The sequence below is a fragment of the Gymnoscopelus braueri genome (assembly GCF_963280865.1).
Source record: "Gymnoscopelus braueri genome assembly, chromosome: 17".
Lineage (NCBI taxonomy): Eukaryota > Metazoa > Chordata > Actinopteri > Myctophiformes > Myctophidae > Gymnoscopelus > Gymnoscopelus braueri.
In genome coordinates this window covers 12,108,541-12,130,942 of record NC_137617.1, presented here as the reverse complement: position 1 = coordinate 12,130,942, position 22,402 = coordinate 12,108,541, and the positions used below count along the sequence as shown (strand labels likewise).

At 42.0% G+C, this 22,402-nt stretch overlaps 2 protein-coding genes across 3 annotated transcripts; both read right to left on the bottom strand.

The window, feature by feature from the left end:
• Positions 1-484: 484 nt before the first annotated feature.
• On the bottom strand, positions 485-14,157 carry dbf4b (DBF4B-CDC7 kinase regulatory subunit). Of its 2 annotated transcripts, none has more exons than XM_080456050.1 (12): positions 14,062-14,157; positions 11,197-11,503; positions 10,174-10,365; positions 8,785-8,835; positions 8,442-8,505; positions 7,958-8,022; positions 7,784-7,826; positions 7,623-7,668; positions 5,581-5,715; positions 5,287-5,425; positions 4,310-4,443; positions 485-2,739 (listed from the first exon to the last, which is right to left on the bottom strand). In XM_080456050.1, exons 2-12 carry the CDS (start codon positions 11,341-11,343, stop codon positions 1,164-1,166), a joined length of 2,592 nt encoding a protein of 863 aa, XP_080312176.1. In that variant the 5' UTR covers positions 11,344-11,503; positions 14,062-14,157; the 3' UTR covers positions 485-1,163. The 2 variants fall into 2 exon arrangements, with proteins under 2 accessions (XP_080312176.1, XP_080312177.1); XM_080456051.1 differs by having other exon boundaries at positions 7,784-7,823.
• Positions 14,158-18,716: 4,559 nt separating this feature from the next.
• Positions 18,717-20,129, bottom strand: LOC308104955 (centrosomal protein POC5-like; the record flags this gene model as incomplete). Its single annotated transcript, XM_080455594.1, has 1 exon — positions 18,717-20,129. The coding sequence occupies one exon, from the start codon at positions 20,127-20,129 to the stop codon at positions 18,717-18,719; it is 1,413 nt and encodes a 470-aa protein (XP_080311720.1).
• Positions 20,130-22,402: the final 2,273 nt, after the last annotated feature.

Here is a 22,402-nt window from a genome sequence, read left to right as displayed (position 1 = left end):
AATACAATGAATATCCTACCATACCATACCAAGACTAATCACTAATCAGTGAAAATCATACCATGTAACTTGCCACTTACTGGTTCACACTGTTCGACTTCAGCAACAGCTTTATAAAAGGCATTCTCACAATAATGAACATTTTAAACTTATTTAAAAACATTTATTTAAAATTCATAATAAAATTTGCACATTATGCAAAGAGCTGCCCATTTGTATTTGTATAAGTTAAACAAGTGTTGCCTTTTACTTTGCATGTTGTGATTGGAGTTATCATAGTATAGTTTACTAGTTAAACACATCCAAAGAGTATAAACCACGCTGATGTACATAGTCTGACATGGGGTTATTCTAATAATCTTAGATGAAGGAACAGATATTATTACTCTTTGTAATGTGAATCTTGGAGCTGGGTAACTAGCCGCCGCCGGCAATATACTATTCATGTAGGATGATTCAGAGTAAAGGTGTTTCTTTGACGGGCGACGGGTGAAATTCATCAACAAAACCTTCATAAGTCATATCATTGTTGCTACCAAAGTGCTGAAACAACCGAGGGCCATATGGAACGGCTGCATGGGTGCAGCTGCAGTGCACTGCGGTGAGCAAGGCACCGCGTGCCTTGCTACGCAGCAGGTGCCTTTTCAAAACACAGTATTGTTGGACCACCTTCAAAAAAAGACAAAGAGCCCTTTTGACATTAATTAGACAGCTTTGTGGCTAGCGACAGGCGTGGCTACTAGACTCCTCTCAGCACGTTAAGTCCTGTTTGACGGTCGACAGAGGCATGAGTGGGCTCCGATCCAGACACAGAGCACTTAAACTAATTGAGTAATGTCCCTTTCAGCATAGCCTCATTAAATTCTCAATACTGACGTGTGTTTCCGGACGTAGCTGCAGAAAGCCTTGAGTCAGCACATTCACAACATACAAAATATGGACTGGCGTCCCGTGTGCATCAGTGGGGAATTCGGGCCGGGGCATTATTCATAATTTTAAAAGCATGCTTTAGATATGTATAAAACCTTAAATAAGCAGCTCTTCAAAACAAAAAGTACAAAAATACATTTTTAAAAGTGGTGGTATAATCATAAAATTAATTCACAAAAGTCAGTCTTTTAGCTCATCATGTAACACCTGAAAACGCCACAGATTCACCATCCTCAATGCTGAACCTCAACAATTTGCATCACGGTTCTGGAAAATGCAGAGGGGTCAGTTTCCTCCCCGCAGAACGAGGCTGGTGGGGTCAGCGGCGAATGGAGTACCGAGTGCAGGCGGGACTCGTAGTTGCTGTTCATACCGGTGCAGGGCCTGTGGAGAAGCTCCTGGCCCAGACCGGGCAGGAGGGAGGTTTGAGTGTTGTTAGGGTTAAGCCGAGCCAGTAGATCGCAGTCCCAGTCTGAGTCCGAGGACGACGGGGAGAGGCCAGCCATCTCTGGGGCTAAGGACCAAGAGCGGGAAGGGTGAGATTCTTCACTGGACGCGGGGCAGTGAGATTTATCGCATAGAGAGTATAAAGAGGGATCAGGCATCTGTGCGGTGCGAGTCTCAGCACGGGTAGTTGTCTCCGTGCAGGTTGGTTTAACAGACGTGCTACAGAGACTTGAAATGTCAACCATGTGCCCTAACCACTGAGGGAACTTCGGTAAACTAGGAACAAGGGACGTGTTAAGAACCAGTTGGCTTGGACGGAGCTTGTCCGCATTGTCTGTCGGCATAAACTGCAGGGTCGATTTTGGAACATGTGCCTCACCGAGATCTAAGTTCTGTTGCTGATCCATGTTAAAATAAACGTGTTCCACAGATGGTATGCTGTATGCAGCACTACAGATTGAGGTGTGGTTTGCTGACGTGGCCATTAATAAGTCAACCTCAGCTACTGGCATTACGTCTTCTGGATTACTGTAGGTAATGGGGCAAAATATTGGTCGCAACCTCTGGGAACTAGTTAAGGACACCCTCCTTCTTTTCCTCGGGTTGCGCTCGGGGCTGGCCGAACAGTAACGCTTTCCGCCATTTGGTACCGTCGTTGACAGCCGAGGGAGGGACCGTGACCTACGTACAGCCTGACCAGGATGCTCATCGCTGTTGTTGGGGTGCATGAGCCTGTTGAACGACAGAGGCTGACCCTCTCTATTTGATTGACCTGGTACAACCTGACAAACAACCTCGGTTTGCATTTGTGTTAGAGAGAGGATTTCCATATCAAACTCCTCGGGTAGATATGGATGAGAACTTAGAAAGGGGGGCTGTGAGTAGGAGCTGTGGGGCTCCAGGAGGTCAACTGGGACTTGGGGGCTGAGGACTGGTGGCAGGTGGTCAGGGGAGTCCGAGTAGGGAGTTAGAAGAGGGGGATCGGACCGCAGGACAGCTGAGCAGGGGCCGTCGGACTGGCTGTCCAGTCGAGGGGTGGTGGGGCTGGGGTGAGATGGCTGGCTGTCTGTGTTAGAGGACCGAGGACACCCCAGTCCCACCCTGCCAGGCAGGGTGGGACTGGGTTGGGAAGGCTGGCTGCCCATTCGAGGGATGGTGGGACTGGGGTGGGAAGGCTGGCTGTCAGCGTTTGGAAGTACTGGAATTGGGCCAGCCGGGCTGGAGGACAGAGGCTTCGTGTGAGGGCTTGGAGCTTGGACCTGGATCAGCAGGGCCTGGAGAACGTGCTCCGTCTCCAAATCTGTGAGAAGCTCCAGCTCAGCTGGACTGGGCACTTGAATGGGTGGAGGAGGAGTTGGCAGCCTGCAAGACCAACAACAAACATTATTATTTGTTTCTGAATCGACAATATAAAATTAACAAACAAGTCACCCATCTACCCATGCATCAATTACAGTACAATGTAGAGCAAGACTTTTATTTTCAGGGTAATGCAGGAGCTCTGCGTTAGAGACCTGCATCATTTATCTTTTCAATGATGACCAGTTCTTTGTACATCATCCTGCTTATTACACGGCTACTTTATGAACAAATTCAATAAATTAATAAATATTTTCTTACACATTCATTCATTCATTTTATATTAGCATATAAGCTATAAATAAAAGTTCATTCGATTCTACAATTGGAACTGCACCCATAGCAACATTTGAGGCACAGCACTGGTAAATAGCAGGCCACAGAATGCCTTAATTGATCTGACTAGTATTCAACAAAGCTATGTAATTCAATTAAAGCTATAACAAGAAACATTTTGTGTAAAATGTAACAGGACAGACAGTAAACAATGAGTAAATATTGACAACACACAAGTACGACTTAAAACTGTTTAAAATGCCCACAAGTAATCCTCCAGCTAGCTCAAGAGGTCATGAGTTGGATGGAGGTGGACACAAATAATAATACACCTTGGAGAGAGAAGAAGCTCATCCTAATTAAAGCTGCAATCTAGACTAAAATTAATAAAATGTTGACGGACCCTGATGAAGACCTTCTAGGTCGAAACGCGTTGGTCATACTCATTTGCATGGCTCTAAATAAATTCATATATTTTTTCACGTGAGAGCCTTGGACATTTCTTCTTTGCAAGTCTGCATTTCACACCTTTTTTGGCAAGCAGTACTTCTTTGGAAATCCTCTTTTGTTCATTAATAAAATGATACAGTACAGAAATTCCATAACGGATCCGCCACAGTTAAAAACCTGTGCCTATAGGTCTTGCTTGAAATCGCGTATTTTAATAGCTTTTTCTTTCGTTTTTCGAGAGATGTGATGTTTACAGTCAGTGAGAGAACATTATGCAACCTGTTGTTCTTGCGCTCGACCGTAACCCGAGCTTTCACGACACTTCTGGTCAGGTACTGTACCACTCGTCCTAGGATATCATAACGTCATAATAAAGGTAAGAATAAAGTTGGCCGTAATTCTCCTTTAACACCAATCTGTAACTCACAGTGAACAAATGGAACCAAATGTACCCTTATTGGTCCATTTGGTTTCATTCAAAGAAACAGAAAAGAACATGGTGGCCATGTCCATTGAAGTTCAATGGAGAAGTGTGGCACCATGTTATATTCGCTTCCTCAGGCTTGATATTTAGTCAACTTTACACTTTATATTCATGTCATACGTGAAATATCTGAAAAGTGTCATAGGGTGACCACCTCCAACCACAACAGATGTGTAACTTACTTCTATTGCATTAACGTACCGTACCAAATCATGTTTTATAGGCTAAGTATAGGCTACAAGCCCACAATGAGTCACATCTTAACCGAATGTTCCCCCCTAGAATAGAGACGCTATAGGGTTCATATGGTTAATTAAAAGAGCAAAGATATGCGATTGCAAATAACACATTGGTAAAACCCACCGGGTCGGCACTGCTCGCGTTTGCTGTGGAGGATTGAGAGAGAAACCTGGATGCATGTCAGCCACCAGCTGGTTCACCTCCACGTAGTTAGAAGCATCCAGGACAAAAGCACGGTGCTCATCAGACTGCAAGTGCTGCAAGGGACAGCAAAGAGCCAACATGATGACAAACACAACACATGACATTACGTACAGAATACACCAAATCCTATAGGCAAGAAACGTTAGGTAAAGTTTCAAAGACAGTAGAGAACATTATTGTGAAATACGTAGTAATTATGTGGATCTCGGGATCTACATAGAACCACGTGACCAGCATGAGACATTAGTCATCTATGATGGTCAGTCGTCTGTGACGCATCTTCAAATTTGGTGAAGGCTTCAGCTCAGCACCATTGTCTTTTATTCTAAAATGTAATTGAAATATAAAAAAATGTTTTAACATAATTTGGAAAAATAGATTAGTGGAGGTACTTCTGTGGCCTAATGGCAGCGTGCATACAAAGTTTGGCACAGATTGGTCCAGCGGTTTGGGAAATTAGCTCTGGACACACAGACCCTGACAGAGACGACTAGTGTCTTCCAGAGCCATACCATAAAAACAAAAGATTGCATAGAACAGTTTCACCTTAGAAAGTGTTACTATTTGATCCAAGGTTTTGACAAGTGGACACAAAAATATGATTTCATTGCAAGGAAGCCCTTCCTTTGTTTATTCTTTAAAAACGTGACGTATTAAAGCAACTCAAAACAGACTACGTATCCACAACATATCTTCATGTAAATTGTGATTGTGTTGCATTAGAGGAGGAAGTATTCGGCAAAGGAGTTTATGTGATAAATAGCAAAGGAATGTACCATGTGTTTCATGGATGTGATTTCTGACGTTGCTACATCCAGTCAACTTAGTAATTTGTTCCCATTTGGATACATCTAAAACATAAAACACCATTCATTTATTTTGACAAACAGCCCCACCTGTTCCTGATTGACATAGGGTAGATGGCAGGATTCACAGTAGCCCATGTCCTTTTTGCGGCTCTGGCGAGGTAAAGGGCTAAGATCAGTTGGACTTTGGGGTATGTTTTGGCTGCTTCTCATAGCCTTTCCCGCGTCCCTGTTTAACAAAGACATGGTGTACATGAGGCTCTGAAGTATCTCAAAACCTTAACATAATCTGTTAGAAATCTCTTACAGTATGTGAAAAATATCAAACAAATGCAAGTGAAGGGAGGTCAACTGCTGATTTCTCAGTACAGTACAGTAACAAACCTGTGTTTATCCCGTCTTTTCTCTTTTGCCGTTCCTTCTGGCCGAGGAGGAGGAGGGGGCTCAAAAGGACTGAAGCGACCCCCATAATACAGAGTGGGCATAGTCATGGACTGCATAAGCAGGGGCTTGAATTTCCTAGTGACACAGCAGGAACAGACATTTCAATATCAGATTTTAGAATGAGGTCAAATAAAACATGTTAAACATCATTGAATTCAGCTGAGGAAATAAAAAATATTTACTATTAACCACTTAAGTCCTATTTTATAGTTTAGCCAATCTACTACTACTACAGTAGGTGGCCAGTGACTTTGACCAGTTTCACTTTCAAAACCTTTGCATCATGCATGTCACACAAACATAATGCGACACGCAACACCAAAGGTTTTGATAATGTGGATTGTGGAAGTTAAATGGTGGATTTGTGGATAGGACTCTATATGAAAAAACTTGTTATATCAACAAAACGCATTGCATTCTGTTTGTGTGACATGCATAATGCAAAGGTTTTGAAAGTGAAACTGGTCAAAGTCACTTACTGTAGCTCCACAATTTTTTTTATTCAGACTCGTTACTTTAATCCTGAAATGTTTTTCTCCTATGTTCACATGCCCAAAATAGGGACGCCAGGGTGAAAGTGGCTAAAGGGATGATGACCGTACTATGGCATATGTGAGAACCTTATTATGCAACCGAAACGTGTGACTTGTTTCAGATGTCAGAGGTTCAATTTCATATAATATGGGGTCTAATCCCTTTAATTAGTTGAAATGACAGAGCCACTGAATAGAGTTGTTAGCACACAGAGATCCCCCTGCTGCAGTGGGGCAGCAGAGCCTGCCACAGCCCAGCTGCCAGAGAAATCTTATCCCCCGCTTAGAGCTCCGAGCTCCGGGGGAGCGCCACCACTGAGGCCGCTTGTCACATTACCAGGCGGGACTCCTGAACAAGTTCAATTAACCCTTTAAGACCAGGAATGCATCCGTGTCATTTTAAGATTTATTTGGATATAAAAAAATAGCAGATATACAAGCTCATAGCACGGCAACGAGTAGATCTGCTATTTTTTTTTAATCATGAATCTTTGAATATATATATTTTTAAAGCGAACATTTTGAACTCTGTTACAACTTCTAGGGGTCCCTGGAACTAAATATTTTGAGATGGGGGTCCGCGGCTAAACACATCATTTTGGGGGTCCTTGACATGAAAAGGTTTGGGAACCACTGATATAGCAACATAAGTTTTTACAAAAAACGGTTAGGATTTAGAAGACATTTGCAGAATATATATTCATAAATTTGCAAAAACTTTCACGATTAAAGAAAAAGAAGCCGATCTACAAGCTCATAGCGCGGCACTCGGTGCTGCGCTATGAGCTTGTACATCTGCTATTTTTAAATAGCCAAATAAATCTTAAAAAGACACAGATGCGTTCCCGGTCTTAATGGGTTAAGAAAATTCATCTTGGGCTGAAACACAAGCCTTCACAACGCCCGCTGGGGGGTAAGAGGTAACGAACGCGGGGACAGGTGACCGCCGTCCCATTGTCGTTTCACCTTTTGGAATTTGAGCTGTGGGAAAGTGTCCGTTCTGGAGCTAAACAAGCAATAGTTCCGTGGCCAGCTCTAGGAGATACCCTGACCTGACCCCCTCGTTCTCCTCCTCTTAACAAATACTATGAGTACAGTAGCTAGGCTTCTTAGTTGGGTGGCCCTAGCAGAGAATGAAAAGCTGGTGAGCGAAGCCGAGTCACAGTTGCGATGCAGATGTTTTTTAGGGCTGTACTACCTACCCTTGGGGGTCAGAATTAAACTTTAAAATTTCTGCTGCACAGGCTGAACTGTGGTCCGTCTGTAGTGGAAGGATAGGATCTTTTTACATGATGAGGGGAGGTCAGGGAGAGTTTAGAGGGATTTTTTGGAGATAGCTTGGGTACAGTGGAGCTACAGGTCTCTAAGGATAGAGTTGCAGTTGGATTCAAATTGGTGCGCAAAAGATTCAAATGAAATAAACACACAGAATAGCAAAATGCTACCCACCTGCTCAAGTCTTCAACTTTCAGGTAGGGGGACCTCAAAGATACAGCTGTAGAAGAGAAATGACAAATTAGAAAACAAATAAAACAAACCACTCTGTGCAGAAATACTTACAGGATTTTATGGAAATAAATATATATAACAATCCTAATGTATCAACAAACCTTTGATAACACGTGCAGTAAGACATCTGGTGGAATTCTTCTGCTGAATGAAAAACAAAAGTTAATTTCACAAATCAATGAGCTGCTCATATATACACTGAATAGTTGCTTTATCATCAGAACAAAAACAATAATGCAATCAAATGATAACAGAAATGAGCGAAAACAATGTACCTCTGGTCCCTTGTGTTTGGTATTGAAGCTGTCTCTTGATAAACGTTGCAGGTATAAAAGGACATCTTAAAATGCATTAAGGAAAAATGCAATAACATGGCTCCAGAGTGCACTGTGATTAGAACCTAAATTGTGTGAGATGGTACAAACAGTACAAACATTCAACTCGCATACACAAGATGCCACCTGCTGGAAGCGGAGGTGTAATAGATTATACCGAATCAAAGATGTCTGCTTAATACATACAAACTGAAAGTCATGCCAGAATCTTAACCACCGCGGCATGGTTTTGGACATGTCCTTATAGGCACAAATATTCAACATTTAAAAAAGAACTGTCCAACGTGTTCAAAGAATAAAAAATAGCCGATGTGCAAGCTCACCATGCATTGCGACGCACTGTCGGGCGTATACAGTCAGTGTATGGCTTACTGCAAGTGGTTATTGTTCTTCTGCAGAAAACACTAGACAGTTAAAAGGATACCATCCACAAACAAGATCTTCACTCCCCAGGATCGAGCGTTGGCCAAAACACTGGTCGCTTGTCCCTGCAAGGCAGACATATTAACTCTGGGCCCACTGTATTCTCAGAACATCCATCTACGTCAGCGGTTCTCAAACTTTTTCATTTCAAGGACCCCCATAACTCTTGAGAGTGTGCAAATGGAACCAAATGTAAGGCTGTCACTATTACAAATTTAAGTTGACGATTAATTGTCACTTAAATAATAACCTGGAACCGGGAACCCTAAGGGTCCCTCGACCCCACTTTGAGAACCACTGATCAACGGGTTGAACAATAGCACATATTAAACTGAAGTACTCACATTGTTGCGAATGGCTTTTTCAAGTAGAGCCTTGCCACGGCTGCCACAAGGCTGCAATAGTAACAGAGATTATGTTGTTAATAAAAAAGCAATGTTGTTTGACTCACCTAATGAATGGCAGCATGTGAGTGCAATAACGTTGCTATGAATACACTAATCTAGAAAGGTACACTCAGTATATCTCTGCCAGGCCAGGCCAGTAGTATATCTATGACAGTGGTTCTCAAAACTTTTTCATGTCAAGGAACCCCAAATGAATATGCATTTGGCCGCAGACCCCCATCAGAAAATATTTCGTGCCATGTAGGCCTACTCCCATACAAGATTTTTCTTGTTAAAAATTTTCAAGATTTTTTGAAAATAGACGATGTATATAGCCAGGTTACAGTGGTTAATGTTGTTGGTATGTTAACAAATTTAGCTGGGAACCGCTTGGAACCAAATCAAGGACCCCTGAGGGGGTTCCCGACTCCCCGGACCCCACTTTGAGAACCAGTGGTCTCTGATGCCAGTCATCTCTGAGGCATCTATGATATATGACTTGGGAAAGGTTTCAGCCCGATCAACCCACCCTCTTCCATCAAGTTAAATATTTTCAGAAATATAAAACCTATGTGGGAAAAAACAATGCGTGTAGGTACTTCTTTGGCCTACTGGCGGTCTGCTCAAGTAATGTGGTGCTGATCGGCCCTGCGGCCTGGCAGAGATAAGTAGGGTGTATGAGACGGAACACACTGTCATAATTAATGACTCAAAAGTCTGCTATTTTTAAACAGAGAGGCACTAAGAGCACTTTGTCATTGTCCCCAGTGAAGGAGAAACCTCTTCACTTATAAATACCCTTGATGAGCTATTGAGCAAGGCACTTAACCCACAGCTGAAGCTACACAGTGGCTAATTATAGAAAACTGTGGTTGAATTAAGGAGCAGCCATGAATGTCTTTAACTGTAGGAGTGTGAAGCAGACACGGTAATCAATGCCACAGCAAAGAGCTACTAAGTAGGAATTAAACTTTAAGTAAGATAATATTAGGAAATAAATGATCAAACCAATAGCTAAACGTCCTTATAGATACTATCCCAATCCAGAGATAGGTATACAGTACATCGGCATGATACTGACGCACAGCATAGTATCGGGGTGCATCTAAAGCTAGACAATATACACAATTCTCCAATAGGAAAAACACTTCAATAAGCAATATGAACATTTTTATATCAAGATATCCCAAATTATGTTGCTTGCCCTTTAACTGAAGTCAAATTTGATTAAATTAAGTATTAAATCATTGAGGTACATAGCTGAATTTCTGTCAGCAAGGACGCTTGGAGAAAATGTGACATTCATCCATTGTAATGCCCAGCTCAAACAATGAGTGTTGTGTATACCGGAGGTCGAGGGGTCCCTGGTCGCTGTGCGTGGCCACTGCTGGGGATGTTCTCTCTCTGTGTGGAGCGACAGACGTCTCCACTCGTCCCTTTGGAGCCCCCTTTGCTGATCGCACACCTCTTCTCCTTCAGTCCCTCCTGGTTTCCAGTCACCACGAAGCTCACATCATTGTGCAGAAAACTCTCAACCTTCTGCAGAAGACAAACAAAACATCCCAGGATCGGTCCAGTCAACCTCAGTGGCCAGTTGCACAAAGGTTATGTTGACTAACAAGCTAGACATTAGTGCATTTTAAAGGGAAATCTTAAATGTGCTGCCAACTATCAATTGTGCTCCATTGCTGCTGATGCCTACTGAGTTTGAAGCATGCCGAGTCCATACAATGCCTCTATGTATGCATAATATATAGTCTATAGCCCGATTTATACTTTGTCCAGGTCAAGCCAATATATCGGCCATTACTCGACTCTTTAAGACTTCAGTATCTGCAATTATGCAGCCAATGTGTACAATTTTCTTTTACCAGTTTCAGCCTAATTTGGGCATGTCATTATAGACAAAATCTGGAAAAGTTTTCAAAAAATAGCAGATATATTGGCTGTTGTGTGTGCAAGACTATTAACACCTGATAAGATATCAATGTTTTTTGTTGCATCTTTCTTTCTAAACGCTACATGGATAGTGTGTTGCAAGTGCCATTTGGATCTCAGTGCTCTCTTTGGAAAAGCATGAAGAACCACCCCTGCAGTGTACAGTACATATGGCAATGATAGTGTGAGAGTGACAGAGATAAACAGATAAAACTGCCAGCAGCGTACATATAATAATCTATACAGTACTGTGAAAAATAATTGCGATCCTAAACTCAGCTGTATCAATTATTTTGCCTATACAGTAAGACAACAAATCACGTACATACTACAAGCCATTTTCATATGCAGCGCATCATGTGTAAAATATACAGTAAGGACCCTTCATCTTCAGTCATAAATCATCATCAATCTATGTACGCTGTCGCTTACCCCTCCTAGAAGATTGATGGCCTCCACGAGCAGCGTCACAGAGCGAGCCTTCACACTGTCCAAGTAGAAGGACTTCCCCTGCAGCTTACTGTCCCCAGCACACAGTGTGCCCAAGAGGCCTCTGGCCGCAGGAGCCTGTTCCTCCATGGTGCCCTCCTGCAGGCACAGGGAACTTTACACACCCGGCAGGGCCCTTATCCTCAGGAACTGGTCTCCCAACTGTTCCAGAGGCTTTCGTTACTGTGGTCCTAGCCTCTGGAACAGCCTGCCGGGGGAGATCTGCGGTATCTGTGGTATCTCGCTGTATCTGTGGACATTTTTTAAATAAATCTTAAAGACACATCGTTTTAGCACTGCTTTTACTTAGGTTTCTACTTGTTGGTTTTACATTTTTTAATACATTTTTTTAATATGCTTTCATTTTGCCTTCCTGTGTTTTAATTATTTAATTAATTACTTGACTGATTGACAATGCAACCTGGGTCCTAACATAGGTTAAGATGAAGTTAAAATTAACAGTATTCATCCATGAGGTGAGCAACAACAAACGAATATTAGAAGGAGAAAAATGCATTGGTTTAGTCTCGAGGTAGGCTAAATCTGACATGCAGCTCCCAACAGTATTATTACACATTTCACAGCTATGGGCAGCCATAGGTGAATCTGGCCATCTGGGAAACAGAAGGTCCTCCCCAGTTCACGGCCAGGCCCCTGCTATGTGTCAAAGTGTCCCAGAGCAAGACCCGGCCTAACTAACCCAAGTTAGTTAAAGCGCCCATCTGGGATGGGAAGCCATCAGCTGGGTGAAGCTGAAACTGAATCCCCCCTGGGACAAACAACGGTCTCCCCCTCCCCCCAAAAATATGGAACTACAGTATAGTACCATAAGACTGGTATGTGCAAAAAGATGTATGTACAGTAGCCATAATATGCACAGAGCGCAGGAGAGTATCTTTCTCAAACAAAGGGCCAACAGAGATGTCATCATGTCATGGATTATATGGATTATTTTATGCAGAAAAAGGAAAAAAAATACTAAAATATTCTGGAACCAGTGGAGCATAATATGCATGATCTATTCTAAAAGCTCAAAATGTATCCCAGATTATTTTTTAACTTGAATCGGAAATTTTAATCAAATATTAGAGAAATAATGTTTATAAATGTTAAATTAACACCAAGCTGAAGTGCCTCAAAGTGCAGCAGGTTGGTGACTTCATCTGATGGTAGAAGCCACAATGGTGAGCCACAACCATACCTGCAGACTGCAGTCACATAACACCTTATCAGTCTAAAGCGCTTCACAAACATATCACAACATTATGCAACCTCAATCCCTGCACTGGTTGTTCCAGTCTAGCCTGGTAAACCCTCCCTCCGGAAATCTCATTTCCATTTGATTTCAGAAGTGAATCAAATGGAAATGAGATTTCCGGAGGGAGGGTTTACCAGGCTAGTTCCAGTCTGTCCCAACAATATCTACCTGGTGGGCCAAACTCTGTAGAAATTCAAGTATCTTTTTTTTAATGAAATTTGAAGTGCGCTTTCCAAGGAAACTGACTTCATGGTTGTGGCCCCAATGCAGATTTTTTTGTTGTCCCCTGGACAGCTGAAAACATGCCTTCTTAGTTATGTACTGATTAGTTTAATTTATTTTTATTATATGTGTAATATCATCAACATCTAGTGTAATATCATTGACAAAGCAACATTTCTGTACTGAATCACCGTTCACTCAGTAGAGCACCACTCAAGTATTGCATCACAAGTGTTGTCAAGTCGCATTAAAGAAATAGCAAGACAATCAACAAAGGAGTGATGTAGTCAATGTAGTTGCAGAATACTGATTGGTTACAATTAGGCTATACATTATTGATGTTATGGAAATATTTCTCATATTGGACCTTGGTTATGGATCACAAATGTAAGGGTCAAGCTGCTTGACCCATCTAGCTAATAGAAAACATGGGAGCTTCTGCTTACAAAGATACCCACTCAATGACCCAAAACAGTTGAAGAACATATGGGCTGAAAATCAATTGTGGAAAAAGTAAGTACTTTACTTAAGAAAAGGTATCAATACTGCAACATAGAAATACTCAATTACAAATAAAAGTCCAGTAATCAAAATGTACTTAAGTAAAAGTACAAAAGTATTGGTATCAAAATGTATAAAGTATTCATGCAGAATGTCCGTCCATTTAACACGTTTTCAAATGTAAAGATTTATAAAAAAAAATCTTTTGAAAATGGCAGATCTACAAGCTCACAGTAGATCGGCTATTTTCAAATGTATACAAAGCTGAAGTGGTTAATGTATGTTTAGTAATCAAAATCTACAAAGTAACTAACCAACTAAAGTTTTCAAATAATTGGAGTTGAGTAAAGTACAATATTCACCTCAGAGATGTAGGGGAGTAGAAGTAAAAGTATCGAAACATTGGACATACTCCAGCAAAGTTAAAGCACCTCAAAATTGTACGTAAGTACAGTACTTGAGTACATGTACTTAGTTACTTTCCACCACTAGTCTCATACATTTACTTACATAATGTAATTTAATTGTGTAAGATATATTATATGATATATATATATATATATATATATGATAGAATATTCTATGCTTTCTTGTCGCTGGCCAAAAGAGAACAGATCTACAAGCTACCAACGCACAATGAGGCGACGCGTCGTCAGCTTGTAGATCTTATCTTTTTGGTGAGTGACGCCGTCGTACGACGCAGCATACGCCCAGGCTTTAACCTTTTATTCGTTAGCTTAGCTAACGGCTACATTAAAAAACCCCTCAGACACGCTGTAGAAGTCCATTATAGACACACAGAAGCTGCTCTGTGCAACATTACGTACCTTCTGGTGGTTCTTGTGCAGAGGAAAGTGTTTTATAACAGACTGTGTGTGAATTATAAAACACAACGAGGAGGACCAACCGCCATTAGTTTTAAACAACACAAACAAAATGAGGACGTAAGAAAACGTCACGTCCTGTTTAGCTCTGAAATATGACTGACTGTCATATCATGACAGTCATGACGAAACTTCAACCTGGTTTTTGCACTTTCTCCATTTACGGTCCATACATCTACTTAAACGTTGACATTTAAAATATAAAGTGCTCACGTTATGGCCACGGATGTTCAAATTCACTTCGGGTGGGTATAAGTACCCTTATCATCCGTATTGTTCAATAAAAATCATTGTAATCCAATTGGTGGTCATTTTCTCATAGAGTTATAATGTATCAGAGTGCAATACACCTCCCAACCGATAGGGTCATGTAGTTGAAAGCATATGGAGAAAATTCGAAGAAAATGGCCACCAATCGGATTAAAATGCTTTTTATTGAACAATACGGAACAAACAGGTACTTTTGAGGGCCCGAGTACAATCTTAATATCCGTGGCCATGGCGTAAGCACTTTATATTTGATATGTGAACGTTTATGTAGATGTACAAGTTGTAAATAGAGAAAGTGCAAAAACCCAGTTGAAGTTCAGCCATGACGCTCGTGAACCTCATTTTTATTATTGTATTTGTAGAAAATGTAGTGAATTCAAGGATAACAGAAATAAAATGACAGACTGAAAATAAAATAAAATGAAACGAAATATGGTCCTATATTGTGTTAAGAGAGAGCCACCTTGTGGTCAATTTGAGTAACAATTTCCTTTGCATATCCATTCAAACCAATTTGCTACACAACTACTGAGTGTTAAATGTCACACAGGAACAAGTTGGTATAGTCAGGGTTAACTTTGATGTGGACAAACATAAGAAAAACACATTTGACATTGTGTTACAGAATACAGAACAATCCAGGGTATTTGCACACCAGTCTACATTAGCCTTCTGTCTTCCCAGGATGGAGACTGTGAAGGACATGGAAAAATAAAATGATAGGAATTATAATATAAACTGATTGTTGTTGTGAAAGGTTTTACTGCACATGAACAGTCATCTGCTGGTGTCATGGTCTCCCTGAGGTCAAGCTTGAGGATTGTATTGTGTTTATTGTTATCATAGAAAAGGACACAGAACAAAACATTGATGCAAATGCACCTGACACCTGTATTGAAATCAGTGACTTGATTTCTTTCTTTTATCTTGAGTCTTGATGGCAGATAAAATGTTTCTTTCTTGTCCTTTTGTTTGCTCTGTATGCAAACTGTATTGGGTTTATATTATGTTCAATGCTGATTATACCTACCTAACTATCATAGATATGTCAGACACAATGGAAATAATCTTTCTTGTCTGTCCTTTTGTTTGTTCTGTCTGCAAACTGTATTGGGTTTATATGTTCTGTGTTAATACTATGGGCTACCTAACTATCATAGCAATATGTCTGTTCTCAGTATCCCTAGATTAGGCAATACAATCTATAGTTAGAGTTGTAAGGGCAACTTTGTTTTTGTTTTCTTATTGGCATGCAGTTTATTCAGAGTTTAAATTTTTGTTTCAGAAACACCCAGGGCTTCAGAAGGCCAGAGAGGCATGTTTCCTGCATGCATATCCATTTCCAGTAAGTGCAGAATTGAATACATCTGTCTCATATTATAGGTATTTTCCATAAGACGTGGATCTCTTGTCTGAAAGCACAAAGCAGAGTGATCTAGCAGGGATAACTTAGCCAGCTATGTTTTTCCATGACTCTGTTTCATCAGCAGTGGCACATAAGTGATTTGCTCTGTGCAGCTATAGCCTGCTCCAAACCAGGTTATTAATCCAGTTCCTTATATTTGATCTGTTCAGCCATCTCATTTTGTGAAATAGCTGTTAATCCAATCGTAAACGAATGTCATTTTCACATTTAATTCTCTCTGTGTGTGTGTGTGTGTGTGTGTGTGTGTGTGTGTGTGTGTGTGTGTGTGTGTGTGTGTGCGTGTGCGTGTGCGTGTGCGTGTGCGTGCGTGTGCGTGTGTGTGTGTGTGTATATTTGATAGTATTATTGCAGTTCTTGAGATAAAAAATGGCTGGCAATGTTGCAATGGTGTTTTCAATGAAAGCGATAAGGGCAATATATGCTGTATATAAAGGCCTATATTAATTGTGTTTATGCTTGCTTCACAGTGCAACAGTTTCCTGGAGGATGTAGTTAGTCATAGTGGATGATGCAGGCACTCATCTTGAGCTTTCAAACAGGAACACGTTTTTAGTGACAGATTGGACCCATTGTCTTTTAAGGATGATCATCTGTATGAGTGTTATAGATTTTCAGGGGATGGCATGCTACCTCTGTAGACCAGTGGTTCTCAACCTTTTCTGGATCAGGGCCCACTTGAAAATCTTGAAAGCATTCGTGGCCCACCCCCACCTGACCACTTGGTCAGATGTGTGGGCCGTGTGCATTTGTTTATTTTTCCTTTTATTTGAATGATCAATCAATCGATTGTGTTCCACCTCGGCTCAATGGAACTAAGTTCTTATTTATTGGCATCACTTAATATTAATGTTATATTATCATAACAATTGTAATGTTTCGCCAATTATTTGGTAGGCCCACTTGCCTAGGCCCACAGTTTGAGAATCAGTGCTCTAGGCTGATAAGTCCAAAAGTATCACACAGCACAGCACAGAGCCATGCATGCCCTGGCCATCCCAGAGATTGTCTGTATTGCACTCTGATTCTTCGCCAGTGGGATGTTTTTGTATTCAGTAGGTGATGCTGAAAATGTATGTAAAGCCACTGTTTGCCATTTGGCAATTAAATCCCTGATATATTATGTGCAGATGAAATGCCCTGCCAGTGACCATGAAGCAGATGAATTCAAGAATGACTTATAGTTACTGTAACTACATACATAATGTGCATTAAATGACCTCAACATATCTCATCTCATTGTTTCAGATGATCTGTGATGCTGACCTGCTGTTCAGCAGTGCAGTTACATTGTGGCCTGGCTCAATGCATGATGCCTGATAATCTTCGTTTCTGTCGGGCAGAAACCTCTTATCTCCATATTTGAACATTTTGTGTTTTTTTCGTAAATTATTACCCTACTTGATCATACTACAGCGTCACACAAAAGCATCAAAAGTAGCAGATCGACAAGCTCGAAACGCAAAATGCCGCGTTTTGAGCTTGTCGATCTGCTACTTTTGCTGTTTTTGAATTTTAACAGTTTTGGACATATGAGGTTTCCACCCGACAAAGTTTTACCCTGCTATTTATGTAGTCTTAGTTGTTGCATTTTGTGTTCTCAAGTCAGGTGGATTCCGTGGCCTGATCCTGGTAGACAGGGGGTATCCTGCTGTGAGCCCTTCCTGTTGGCTCCCAGACAGCAGCAGAGGGCAGCTACTGTACAATCATGCCCATGCAAGAACCACGGTATATACGCAATGAAATGTCCTTTGGCATTTTAAAATGTCAGTGCCTTCACCACCCGAGGGTCAGCCAGGGCATGTGACATCATTGTTGCATGCGCTGTCCTTCACAACTTTGCTTACATGAAGTAAAGGGCTTGGACTTGGACTGAGCGTCTGAGACAATCACACTTCCCAACAACCCTGATGGCAGAGTGCTCATGAGACCAATATCACACAAACAAACCCAGTGCATAGAAGCATGCATGCAACAGTGAGTTTATTGACGCGAGTGTCTCGAGATTCTATGTGTGTCAGGGCCTTTATGGTCAGGGGTGTTTCTATACATAGGAATCGTGGGCGGGCAGTGTATTCATGATCTAGAATCCTAGTAACAATAAACAAAAAAATATTAAATATACTGTATATAAGGTAAAATAGTAAAGATACACAAATACATTCCAAATCCCTTTCTGTTAATTAGTTATTGTCCCAGGAACTACATGGAACAATAACATTAGAATCCCCCCAGAAAATGTGCAAAACAAATACATATCTGGCATTTGAATATATCGATGTCTCCATCAATAACCATCTCAGTTACCTAGCAATACAAAGGAGGTATCTCATATCATGAGGTGTATGTGTCACACTATGAGCACATACAAAAAAACAATACTGCTCGTTTTTTCACGCCTTCGAAACCTAATTTGTGAAACTTGGCAATTGTTTTTAACTAATCAAATGTGTCTGGTTGGTTAATTACACATTCTGTGGTATGACAAACTGAGAAAACACATGACATTATTTCTGCTTTACAGGGACAGGGTCTTTAGAGACAAAAAACAAACAAAAAAATCCTTAAAGCCCTAGAACAGCATGTTCATGGGCTCTGGGCTTGAATAAGGGACTTATTATTAATATTATTATTGAATGAGAATTCAAATATTATTCCAAATAACTAGATTTCTGAAATTGTTGCATTGTTGTACATTTCAAAAGTGCAGTCGACATACTGCACTCTTGAAATGTACGGTACAGCATCTTTTACGTGACGATTTTAACGAAGTGTGTGTCATGTGCGTGTTGAAGGGTGTTCTAGTATGGGTCATTGCTCCAGAGATGCTCTGTTGAGACAAACTGGGGTACTTGGCAGCTGTTGCCCGGCCAACTGTGAGCTGTGTAACTGTGTAGCTGCTGGGTTAAGGGCGTTCAACGCTGATACATCTTATTGGCGGAGCCACCCCCATCCCCTGGGTGTGGGTGCGGGAGGTCTTGGCGAGGTCAGGACACGGTGTGCAGCGAGGTGTCACCACCGCCTTTAAGGGTTTCGGTTGAGCGGGCGTCACCACGCGTCCATTGACCTGTCTTGTTTGAGTGCTGGACGTTTTTGAGGGTTTCTTCTTTTGAGCGGGCGTTACCTGTCTTGTTTCACAATGGGACAGAGACCCGGGAGAGTCAAGGTGGACCGGACTGATCCGTGGTGTAGACGACACCGGACGAGATGGATACTGGCCATCCATATTCTGACTCGCTATGTCAGAATATGGACCATCACCGGCCGAAGGGAGATCGTCAGCAGGCAGCTCTGTGTAGTTCAGAGCCTCCATGTTGAAAGCACACAAGGCTACCTTCATGCGTTCTCGCTCTGCTCGCAGTCTCCGGATCTCAGCGTGGTCCTTCTCTGAAGCCTCGCGGTAAACTGCAATCTTGGCTTCGTACTCTGCAGACAGGCGGGTGCAGGCCTCCTTTGCTTTGGCGCGATAGACCCCTTCCACATGGTCCCTCCAGTGAGTGTGGATCAGCGAGTACCAGCCGGACCAGACCTTTTGCTTCAGCTTTAGATGGTAATGCTGCTGAGCCTTCAGGGAAGCGTGAGCCTCCTCTTTGGCCTCGGCGTGCCTCAGTCTCCAGCGGGTCAGACCTCTCATCTTCTCCACTTTTTCTTTCTGTTCGTCCAATACCTGGCTCATTTTCATGATCAAGTGGTCTTTCCTCTGGTTGGACGTCTGGCAGGCTTGCAGCTGCTGTTTGAGGCTGTCCATCTCTGTGTTGAGGGAAAAGAACCTCTCCTTCTCTCCTCTCATCTCCTGGTTCTGTTGATCCGCGATTGACAGCTGCCAACTCCTCATCGCCGACAGACAGGCGGACTCCATCTCGTTCAAGTTCTCCACAGACGCTGAGGAGTTTGGACTGCTTTGTCTGGACGATCCCAGCGACGGTGTGTGGGTCCTGTCTGAAGACGCCTCGGAGACCCTGCTCTCGGACGCGCCCGCTGTCTGGTCCATATAATAGGATCTGGACGGTGTAGTAGAGGGTTCGACAACAACACATGGTGATCTCACACCCCTATAAGAACGCCGCCCATCTTCAGCCTCTGGAGATGAATCTAGGCGATATTGTCTTGTGTCATAATGTTCAAGGGAACTTGATGGACATATGGACGGAAGTGAGGTGCCGAGGAGGTGAAGCTGAGCTCCAGCTGGTGCTTCCGACTTCGGAGTGATCTCAGTGTAGCGGAGGAGCTCCTCATCCTGTAGCAGAGAAGAAACTGAGAAACGGCCCCTGTCTTTTGGAAGAACTGGACTGCTTGGTTTTCCTTCACCTGAGGACATCGTTTCTGTTGAATATCGCAGACAATTATGTGACTTCTCTCTGTTAGCTTTTATTCAACTGTCAACTTTTTTCCCATAACAATACTGACTCTATCTTAGACAAGAGTGAGAAAGACTTCACTTTGGAAGATACTTGTACAAAATAGTCAGCACTTTTTCTAAAAGGGCTGTCTGATCAGAAACTAACCAGTGATGTCTGCCTGTGTGATCCGAGGGTGGCTTCGAGTGTCTTACAACTGAGTATGGAGAAATGGGTCTGAATCCTGTATTGTGTTGACTCGGGTTTACTTTGGAAGACCTGTGGTTGAAGGAAGCTCACTCGGGTGGGAGGTGACGGTTCCTGAAGAGTGCTGGGAAGTCTCGCAGTAGGTGCTCCGATGTCTGTGACATCAATTCCACAGAGAGTTCAGATGGATAGATAATGTGACTGTTTCACTGAAAATGCATTGCTTAAATATGTGACGCGATGCTTGCGTTGTCATTATGGTGAGGTCACGATGTCCAAATATGGAGTTCCAGGTCAACCGTGCCCATATGAGTATCGAGTGGATCACCTCCGTTTCAGCATCGTCATCGGTACAAAAGCCGTAAGAAAGCAAAACTTGTACAAAATTTCACCCACTGAAGATGGAAGATGTTTTCATGTCTCTCAGGCATTTCACAGATATGCTATTGTCCTCTTTTCCATGTGCACACTGTTATAATGCTCTCACTGTCTTTCAGATCTGCTTTATCCAATGAATTCCCGTCTGTCCCCTTTAGTTTATGGTGTTTTGTATAATGTGGGTTTAAAATATACTTGGTTTCTTTTTACCACTGAAACACGTGTTTCCCCCTTCTTTGCCAGGACTACTGAGCCAAGTCATGACATGACCTAGTCATGAAATAATTTCACGACTAGGGACAATTCACTGAAACGTCTCTTTTATGTTCGTTCATACAGTATGGGTCAACCCTCCCCACATTATTAATTATGTCTGTGGATAGTACGCAAGGATTATTGTATTGCATGTTTTTTAAAAGCACATTTAACCGACTTAGCCACTGGAGAGCTGCCTCACACAATATGTATTTGGGTACATAATTAAATTAATGCATATAAAGAATAATTTCCACTTACAGTACCGTAGCAGTGGTTCTCAAAGTGGGGTCTGGGGACCAGGTAAATGAATTGAACCTTACAGGTCTGTAACCAGGTTTCTGAACAGCTTCCACCAGGCTACCATCAGAGTGTTGAACAAGGAATGACCACGCCTGTCATCAGGCTGGCCTTGGACTGACTTAACTTTTCCATGTGGACTTTACCTGTGGAAGTCACAGCCCTTTGTGGCCTATGTGGTTGAACCTGACAATACGCTGATACTCTGTTTGCAATTCATCTCATGTACAATACTGCTTTGTGGACCTACCGAAGCTGCCACCTTTGTGCCTAACCATATGCCTAACCTCATGTACTACTGTTCAGCTGGACGTGTTATGTGTATGTAGATATCTCTAGATTTTTAACTATCCTTGACATGTTTGTATTTACTGTTTGATCTCCTTTCTCTCTTTTTCTTTTTCTGTTCCTGAAACAAGGAAAACGATGGAGCTTGCACACAAACAAATTTCACCCACTCCTGTACACCTGTAAACCTGTGATGTGACAATAAGTTGATTCTGATTCTAACTGGAACCAAATGGACCCGTCCATTTGTCCGTGGCCCTAATGCACGCCAAAGTGGTGGTCCTTGAAATTTTTAAGTTTGAGAACCACAGCAGTATGTTAATTCAAGGCTGTGGGTTCTCTTGGCCTGGACCGCTGGCCTAGCAGTCCGGGCACTTAGGCTCTAATGCAGCCTGACAGCACATCACTTGTTTGAGTCCCGTTCCAGATGATCTTTGCTGCATGTCTCTCCCCCTGTTTCCTGTCCATCTCCACAGTACACTATCAATTAAAGGCAGAAAAGCCCCAAAAATATATATATATATTTAAAAAAAGGCTGTGGGTTCTCCAACATTGACCAGTAGATGGCAATAAAGTGTTACATAAAATACAACGTGTTGTATGTTTTTTGCACTATGAATAGTTTTGTCACTCCTGCACAAGTTGCACACAACCACTATATCGTCTCTGTCGTGCTTTCAAGGACTCAAATTAAAAAACATTACAGTATGATCAAGTAGAGCATTCATTTATGAAAAAACACAAAAAGTTAAAATATGGAGAGAAGGTTTCTACCCGACAGCAACGACATAGATTTTATATAGAAAAATAGCTGTCTTATCTTGGC

Bases quoted from the DNA above. Each gene is read 5' to 3' on its own strand.
- dbf4b (XM_080456050.1), bottom strand. From the start codon at position 11,343: ATGGAGGAACAGGCTCCTGCGGCCAGAGGCCTCTTGGGCACACTGTGT. The intron at 8,023-8,441 runs GTATCCTTTTAA...ATGCATTTTAAG, and splicing joins GAAGATCTTGTTTGTGGATG to ATGTCCTTTTATACCTGCAA. The intron at 2,740-4,309 runs GTGGGTTTTACC...TTGGTCTTGCAG, and splicing joins ACGCGAGCAGTGCCGACCCG to GCTGCCAACTCCTCCTCCAC.